At 45.3% G+C, this 9,462-nt stretch overlaps 1 protein-coding gene across 4 annotated transcripts in view; it reads right to left on the bottom strand.

Moving 5' to 3' along the window:
- Tbc1d31 (TBC1 domain family member 31) overlaps positions 1 to 7,110 on the bottom strand; it is a 63,852-nt gene extending 56,742 nt beyond the window's left edge. For 2 of the 4 annotated variants that reach the window (XM_021184042.1, XM_029469733.1), the window contains exons 1-2: positions 6,918 to 7,110; positions 3,253 to 3,399 (exon numbers count right to left, since the gene is read on the bottom strand). In XM_021184042.1, the coding sequence (XP_021039701.1) occupies positions 3,253 to 3,399; positions 6,918 to 6,994 (224 nt within the window). In that variant the 5' untranslated portion in view covers positions 6,995 to 7,110. The remainder of the gene's footprint in view (positions 1 to 3,252; positions 3,400 to 6,917) is intronic. The other 2 variants (XM_021184041.2, XM_029469732.1) reach the window with 2 other exon arrangements.
- Positions 7,111 to 9,462: the final 2,352 nt, after the last annotated feature.

Genomic DNA, 9,462 nt, shown 5'->3' with positions numbered 1-9,462 from the left:
TGAGAGGGCAGGTGCGTGAGAGGGCAGGTGCCTGAGAGGGCAGGTGCCTGAGAGGGCAGGTGCCTGAGCATCACCACGTCTGGCAGTAGACACTGGAAGGAGCCAGCAAAGCAAGGGATGAGATCAGAGAGGTGGGAAAACCAGCAGAGTTGTAACTCAAAGCCTAAGAGAGAGGGGGAGATGGGAGTATCCAGTGTTTCACTATAAAGGAGACTGAAGAGACCACTGTGCTGGGCCCTAAGAAAGACTGAGGGCTTAATAATCACACCTGGCTTCCCAGCCCTTCAGCTTCCTGCTCAGTTGAATGATCATCCTCAAACACACCTCTGTCTAAGGATTGTTTTGATCAAACAATCAAGAGGCCGATACAAACAAAGTTCTATGCTTTCCTGGCCTTGATCTGTCTGGTCTACGTAAATCTGAATAAATGTCAAAGGTGTCCCTCCTCCCCTGTCTATCACAAAGGACAAAGGTCAATTAGAAGGCAGAGCCTCATCTTGGGGAAGGCACCAGAGGGATCAGCATACCACATCACCTACCGCTGTTCTGCGCATGCTTGCCTTCCCACAGCTCACTGTCTTTCGATAGAAGCGAGTCCTTCCGGTTCACTCCTCTAAGGTTTTATTGTTTTCTGCTGCAAGTAATCTGGAACTTGGTCGCTCCCTGAACACCTACAGGTCCTCTGCCATAACCCATTCTCTCCTTGCTAATCTGTCTTTTGCTATAAGAATCCTGGCTCACAATTTAAGAGGGTAGGGGGCAATCATTTCTCCTTCCCCATCATAGACATCGGAGAGACAACGGAAAAAACAAGCAGGGGAGTCCCGGGTGTGAAGTCCTGGGTGTGAAGACTTGGGTGTGAAGACCCAGGAGAGGCTGAAGGCAGGGATGGGACCAGGGAGTAACCAGGACCACTGGTTTAGGAACAAGATGACAAGTTACGGATGTATGAACTCACTGGCATAACGGAGGCTGAGATGGGGAAAAAGAAAGAGAGGCTTTGGCATCTGTTTCCTCATAAATCAGGAGGCTGAGCAGTGAAAGAAAGGTCTATGTCCAACACAAGTAGACAAAGAAATTGTAAAGTGTTTGCAGCAGTTCCTGGAGAATGGCAAACAGCAAAGGGGCAAGGACCCACTGAGAATCGCTGACACAGGGGCATGCTTTTGTGTAAGGGGAGCCCTGGACCAGCATCTTGCTGACCAGCAACAGGAGCAACTCCAGGTGAGACCGCCAGGGAGGGTGAGGAAAAATGAGGGTCGGGCAGCAGGGTCACTGCTATTTTTAGTGAGCAGCAAAACTGATGGTTAGCAGATTTCTAACAGACTGCAGATAAATCTGTGACTTCTCTGAGTAAGTGACCACAATCATGTTCCCGACATTTCCACCCCTAATCATCAGAGTCCTTCCACAGCCTGCCAGGTGTCCTGCAGCGGCCTGACAGGAGGCGGATGGGTGCAGACTCATGCCTCCACCATGTCTCTCCAGTCTCCCTCCATCTGAGGGTCTATTCCCTTTTCCAACATTCTCAACTGTGACCTCTGTGACAGTTCCAGGACAAGTTTTGTTAGTGAACGTCCCTACTAGCTGAACTCCATCCGGCTGCATCTGGGTTCTGTCTTTGGCAAGAACCACACAGAACCACTGTGTGCTTTTTACCGCATCTGGCCACCAGCCTTCCCTGGTCCTAGTAATGTTAATCATTTGGTTTACACAGTGTATGCCAGTCTCTTCACTTTAACCGTTACTCTGTTTCTTCTATAATTAGGATTTTGTGGTAAGGCTGGGGATTTCTCAGTGGCAGAATGCTTACCTGTATAAAGCCCTGAGTTCGAAGCCCCAGTATTGGAAGATAAAATAAAGAAAAAATTTTGTAGGGAGAAAAAGTTTTGACTGTGCCACATCCCAGTCTGCATGAAAGCACTGCTTACAGCAGGAACGCACGGGTCGTGACTGGCATCAGGGGCATGACACATCACTCTCAGTACTTACATTACAGCTCAAATCATCTCCACTGTAGGTGCTCTCGAAAGCTGGCTTCCTGACATTCTTATGGTTCTGGGAATAGTTTTTTCTGTCTATGAAATGTTACAGGTTCATCCTATAGCACGCTTGCTCCTATACTAAAACCTGCCATTTCTGCAAGGACCTCTGGTTTCTTTTTACCAATGAATAGTTCTTGGAATCTAAGAACTGAGCCCAAGGTCTGTACACTGCTCCTGGCACACTGTCCTGGCCCTCTGAGGGGACAACACTAGGAAAGAGGTGTTCCTCCTCACATAGATGTCTGTGTTTATTTCTATCTCTGTGCAAACCCAGAGTTTATGCCAACTTTAATCTAAAACCGAAGAGTTCACTCTAGCTTTCTTCCTCTCCTTACCTGAAGTCCTCGTGCGGTATTATTTTCCCAGTGTGGTCTGATTTGATCAAGGCTCTCTAAACTAACTCCTCCTCAGTGACACTTGCCCCATGCAGTCATCCTGCGACTGTTGCTGGATGTACAGCACATTCCCTTCCTACTTTGTCTCCTGGCCTCCCCTCGCCATGGATACTTAGTGTCCAATCCTACTTAACTGCTTCTGGGAGGAAAGGAAGGAGGGGGACTCCAACTCCTTGTGGTTCTTGGATCTAGTACACTGTAACAAAAAGGTTCAGAGGAAACCAAGTTTCTAAATCAACTAGCAAAGCACCAGGACTTAATGACACATGAGTAGGGATGAAAACTTAAATTTAAGGGAAAGCGAACAAGGCTGGCAGGACTTTTATCTCAGTGGGGAAAGGTGCTTGCCCCTACGCCTAACTGGCATGACTTCAATCCCTTGGACCCACATGGCAGAAGGTGACAACTGACTCTTGGAAGCTGTCCCTTTAACCTCCACATGCAAGCTGTGGCATGCTATGTATGCATACACATACAGACACTCATATAAGAAATAAAATACAATATAGAAATTGCAATGAAAAAACAAAACAAACAAGCAAGCAAGCAGGATTGGTGGCTCCCCGCAATGGGGAGGTTGAGATAGAACCACTGCAGGGTCGAGAGGCCACCCTGGGACATAATAAGATCGGGTCTCAGGAAGAATACTCAGAGCTGCCAGCCACCCTGTAAACCAGTCCTCCACTCTTCCACCAGCACTTAAAGTCGCTTTCTAAGAACTCAGCAGGGCTCTGTAAGTCATCTGTAAGTCACTGGGATAGTCGACGACAACTCCCTAAGTAATAAGGCACATATTGAAAGCGTCTGCTTACCTGTTTCCATGCAAGTCAAAAACATAGATGTTTCCCTGATGGTCCCCAGCAATGAAGGAATCGCCTGAGCCATCAAAAGCCACATTCAAAAACCGCAAGACTTTGGGATGGTATTCAGAAGTGCTGTGAACAATGTTCACTATAATTCTGTCAAAACACAACAATCTAAATGTTACGCTCCACACCACATACCGGCTTTTATGTATTGGGTTCTACTGAAGGCTTCCTGCCTGCTTATCCTTCCTACTGATGTCCCTCTCGTCCCTAGAATCAGTCTTAGAAGGGTTTCTAAACAGTTCAGAAAGCCTTTCACTAGGAAAGAAGCTAACATTCATTTATTCACTAGATACTAGAAAACTTACTTCATGTCAGAACTGATGGAGCCAGACACTAGGAATAATGGAGACAAGGTTATTTTGTCACTTATAGTTTAGCGGCAAAGATGACAGTAAAAAGGCACATGCAAACAGCATTACAATGAATAGGCAACAGGATAGGAGAGTCTTACTGTAACATAAAACGCTCCACAAAGCGTCAGTTGTATCTCCACCTCTGAGACCTCCACAGTGCCCTGGTAAGTGCGTGCTCTAAGGACTACATGGTCATCACTGTGCCCCTGAACCTGACCTACAATACACAGCGCTCACTCCATGCCTGTAAAGTGCTTTACATCATTCTTTGAAAACCCATGAATCAGACTTCTGCTCCAATGGTAAGAAGTGGACTTAATTCCTCAATATTATCCTATAGATACATAGAGTGTGCACTAAAGCTATGTGGAAAATTCAAACACTTTATCCTTGAGCTTTAAATTACTCATACACAAAACAAGCAAATATACAATTCACATAAATATGCAAAAGAAAAGGTGTCATGTGGGGAAAAAAACGGATAAACATAAATGCTGCTTGCTGTGCGTGGAGAAGAGTGACATGGCGTAGTTTCTGCCCACTCCACTTTTCTAGACTTGATATGTATTTGTTCGTAATTATGCACTACTTTCACGGGCAAACTTTGTATAGAATGCACAGTGATATTTGTCTAAGTTTACTATTTTTGAAGAATTCCTGTACCATACATCTGCTGAAAAATGGTTTAGAAAATCTACTGGGCCAGTGGGGTAGCTCAACAGGCAAAGATGCTCGCCACCAAGCCTGGTGACCTGGTGACCGGAGTTTGATCTCGTAGGCCCCAGTGATGGGAGGAGAGAAATGATACCCACAAGTTGTCCTCTGATTTCCACAAATATGCCATGCCGTGCACACGGCAAATGTGAGACAAAACACTTGCAGCCCCAAACGGTTTCCTGACTATACAGAATTGCGCAGTGATGCGCAGCGATAATCCCAGGACTCAGGAAGTGGAGGCAGGAAAACTGAGTTTGAATCCAGCTTGGGCTGCACAGTGAGATCCTATCTCAAAAACAAAGACGGGGAAACGAAATCATGCATCGTCATTCTGATCTTGAAGATCAGCACAATCCCACCCTGTTTAAAATGACTTCATGTGTGTGTATTCGCGCTCACACATGCCTGACACGTGGTGGTCACAGGACAACCTACGGGGGTTGGCGCTCTCCTACCATAATGTGCCTTAGGGACTAAGCTCAAGAGATCAGGCTTGGCCGAAAGCTCCCTTACCTTCTGAGTCCTCTGGCTAGCCCTTTATTTCAAGAATAGTGTTTAATCATGAAAATTTTATCTTTTGCGTATGAATCTTTTAAAAATGATTTATCTTTGATTGAGCAGTCTGTGCACTGTGCCCAGGCCTGGTGCCTACAGATGCTAAAAAAGGGTCTTAGATTCCCCCTGGGACTTGAGTTATAGAAGGCTGTGAGGTACCAAGTGGAAGTGGATACTGGAAATGAAGCTTAGATCTTCTGTAAGAGCAGCCAATGCACTTAAGCTCTGAGCCAATCCCCTAGTCTCTTATATGTTGAGTTCTGATATTCCAAATTAAAATCTCATTTTCAAAACTTACAGAAAGATGCTACATGCTACACTGATAAGTGGGTTAGACATTTTCCTCTTGGGCTTACTGGTAAAGCACTTGCCTAAGATGTACAAAGCCCTAGGTTAAATCTTCAGCAGTGGAAAAAAATGATTTTTCTTCCTGTTTTTCTAAACATAGAGCTTTTTAAACAGATTGATCAGGGATATAGGAAAAAAAATCTTAGGCTGTTCATCTTTATGGAGTTTCATGGTGTTGAAAAGACAAAAATTAAGCTTTGCATCGTGGCCCACATCTGGAACCCCAGTGAAGGGGCGTTGGAAACAGACAGTTGCCTCAAGCTAAAGCAATGAGCACTAAGTTCTATCAGAGTCTATGTCTCAAAAACTAAGGTGAGGAGCAATTAAGGAAGACCCCAATGCTGATCTCTGGGCTTTACAAGCATACCTGCATATACACACATGCACACACACATCAACACACACATACATACACACACACACGTTTTTTATTCTCCTGATGTAGTTGTCATCCTAGAGGCTTACTGCCTTTTGTCTATTAACCTAGGCCTAGTCCCCAAAGCTTCTAGCCTCCATACAATCTAATCTAGACCTAGAATGTTTTCAGCCTCTGAGGCTTACTGCTGAGTAAGCTCACCCTTTCTTGTTCTTTCTGAGCTCTGCTGGCTGGTTCAACTTAGCTGTCCTGGCTCAAAACTGCTTTCCAAGCTCAAAGGAAAACGCCGAAGAATCTCCACCATTGACAAGATTGTTTATCCAATAGGTCGATGGGTGAATAGTACTGATAAAGGGTGGACAGCCACCAGAAAACACAGTGGCTGGCTGGCTAGTCAAATAAGTGGCTGATCCACTTATAACTGCTTTCAGCTTACAAAGACACTTAGTCTGATTTCTAGGGAAGCAGCTAAAAGATAAATAGAAAAGTCTCTTGAGAAACAAACCTCGAGATATGAACCCGAGTGATACCATGCAGTCCACACAAACCTAGGTAATCAGAAGCACCAAGATCACTTAGGCACGCACCATGGGAACCAAAACAAATGGGGAGGGGGGGGGCAAAGACTCCCACTGACGTCACACAAGAGGCTGAGTCTTAAACCGGCTACTCCAAACAGAATGAAAAGAAGCACAGGCGGGTAAAAGTCCCCCATCACTGACAGGCCCCGCAACAGACACTCTGTGCAACTGCAGAACTTAAATTTGTTCCAGGGTTGTTCCATAGTGAAAAGCGTGCTTGGCCCACACTAGGCTCTCAACATTACAGGTGTGCAATGTAATGAATGACTTTAGGATGGAGAGCATCAGCTTTTGGAAAGGTAGATGTGCATTGCCTTCTTTGCTCCCATCACCTCCTGGAGGTTTTTGTTGTTGTTTTGTTTTGTTTTGTTTTCCCAACTGGAATTGAGGTTAATAAATCAAAGCAGGTGGAGTCCTAGGACTCGGCTGAACTGCAAATTCTTTTGCACAAGTCGTGGAGCCTTCTCCTGCCTGCCTCTCACCGTGACCGGGGACCAGATTCTGGGACAACTGCAATCTACGGTTTCCGGAGCTACTTGCTCCTCCTGAGGTCCCAACCCAGGGATGCAGCGCACGGCCAGAGTCAGAATCCCCGGGCCAGCATCCCTCCTCCACGCTTCCCACTTCAGCCTCCCGCAGACCCGCCCCCTCGTCGGTTTCCACAGCGCGCGACCTCACCCGTTGTGAGTGGCTGGCGATGGCTTGCGGTGCCATATCTTGCCGCTCTCCTTGTTGCCCAGGTCAGTGCTCTGCATGTCGAACCCCCACCCCTACCCTGTACTCCGGTCCGCGGCTGACCCGGTGGGGTAACCGTCCCGAGAGCTACCCAGCAGTCCCCGCGCGCCCAACCCGGGAAATTCGAGCGGCCGCCCCGGGATCTCCGCCCCCAAGGACTGTGCCAATCACGCGGGGGAGGCCCCTTCTAGTTAAAACCAATCAGGACGGGGATCCGCCCACCTCCGCTCTTGTGGTCCCTCCACTCTGGACAATGGAAACAACCAACGGCTTCTCTCTAGACTCCACCCCTTTTCTGAGGCTTCTCGCTAATTCTGCGACCCAAAGGCTTCTGGGAGTTGTAGTTTTCTGAAAACCAAGTCTGGGACTTCAGTTCTCTGACACCTATAGGCTCAAATAGACACCAAAAGTGTTTTTCTCCAGAGAGCCTGCTGCCGCCTGCATTTCGTTCTATATTGCGTTTAGAATAAGAGATTTATAGGAATAACTAAAAAAGATGCAAAAGACAAGTTGGTTGAGAATTGGAGGAGTTCCTTTCCTAGAACTTACAGGCACGGCAGAACCCCACAGACCTAAATGAATTCCGTTTTGTTTGGTTTGTTTTTGTTTATTTTTTGCCATACTCATCACGCTTTAATTGCGCAAATTTACAAGATGCTCCCACATTATGGTTTCTAACCCACTCCTCATAATCTAGAAAAGTAAAAAACGTCAAGAACCAGCTGCACTGGCATCGGAAATCTTTCTCACTTAGTAAAATTCACTCAGTGTTTCTTTAGTGCTTACTATGTGTGGCTGTCCCGCGTGCTTAACATGCCAACGCACTTAATTCACAGAGAAGCAATTTAGATAATACTTTTAACTCCACTTCAGTGCTGTATGAAGTTGCAAGTCGGTTTCTAATGAAATTGGTCCACATTTGGCGTATAAAACAGAAACAATAGCAGGTAGTAGTGGCACACGTCTTCAATCCCAGTACTTGGGAGACAGAAGCAGGCAGATCTTATGAGGTCAGGCTAGCCTGGTCTACAGAACTAGTTCCAGGATAGCCAGAGTTACACAAAGAAACCCTGTTTCGAAAAACCAAAAACCAAATGAAAAGACCAGAAATGTATTCTCTCAACATTCCGTGTCCACAGAGTCTGGCAACAAAGATTTTCTTCTTTGTCTGGGATAGCCACCTTCTGTTTGTTGCAAATATCTCTTTACTTTTCTCATATGTGAAAATAAATTAAAAATCTTAAAGTAAAAATTAAATGAGGTTTTCAAAAGAGAGTGTAAAATATTTTTAAGGGAACACGACTTGAGTTCACCACACTGCTAGGAAAGGACCTTTCGCTCCTGATCGGTTTTGAGCTGTAGTCATCTGATGTGTGTATGACTCCTGAGACTTAAGGTGTGTATCCAGACATAGTCAGGCTCTGCGAGAAAGATGTGTATGCATGTCTTTCCTTCTTGTTGTTAAGAGGCATGTAATGGCACTTAGTTTTTTTATTTTTTTATTTTTGTAATGGCACTTGTAACATAGCCTCTGCCCTTTGTCAGCTTCAGTAAACTTCTTACAACTGCTCCCTCATTAACATAGATCAGCCGCACTTCTGACTCACACCTGCTTCTGTCTCCTGTTCTCTTTGGGGCACTCATGCAAGGCTATTTGAGTCGGTATCTCACAAGGTTCTCTCTAAGTCTCAGAGCTTGACTTGCCATTTACTATGGACAGTTACAGTTGGATTTAGGGTTCACAAGAATAGCCCAGAATGATATTCTTAGATGAAACTCAACTTTTTAAAAAAAAAGATTTATTTATTATTATACATAAGTACACTGTAGCTGTCTTTTAGACACACCAGAAGAGGGCACCAGATCTCATTACGGATGGTTGTGAGCCACCATGTGGTTGTTGGGATTTGAACTCAGGACTTTTGGAAGAGTAGTCAGTGCTCTTAACTGCTGAGCCATCTCACCAGCCCAAAATTCCTTAACTTACATCTTCAAAGACTGGCACGCGCGCGCGCGCGTGTGTGTGTGTGTGTGTGTGTGTGTGTGTGTGTGTGTGTCTGTCTGTCTGTCTGTCTGTGTATGTGTTTGCTAGGCTTCACGCATACTGAGAGTAGTATGTAGACATATATGAGGGGAGAAGGGAAAGAATTTGATTCGCCACAGATAGTTGCTACTATTACCCTATTTCTGAGGAAATTGAAGTAGGAGGAAAGCCAAAATAGAGGCCTGATCCTTCTGTTCTTGAGCCCCATGATTTTCAACAACAACAAAAAAGCAACCACAAAAGAAGTGTTTGGTCAGCATCTTGACACATTCCTATAATGCTAGCTCTTGGGAGGCTAAGACTGGGTGGTTTCAAATTGGAGCCCAGCCTGAGCCACAAAATTTTACTTTGGCTCAGAAAAAAAAAATCCTATGGATCATTAATCAATAACAGATAGACACATACATACCCTACATATATATATTCTTAATTTGCATATTTAAA

Source organism: Mus caroli, chromosome 15 (assembly GCF_900094665.2).
Source record: "Mus caroli chromosome 15, CAROLI_EIJ_v1.1, whole genome shotgun sequence".
Taxonomy (NCBI): Eukaryota; Metazoa; Chordata; class Mammalia; order Rodentia; family Muridae; genus Mus; species Mus caroli.
This window is presented reverse-complemented; position numbering and strand designations above follow the sequence as displayed.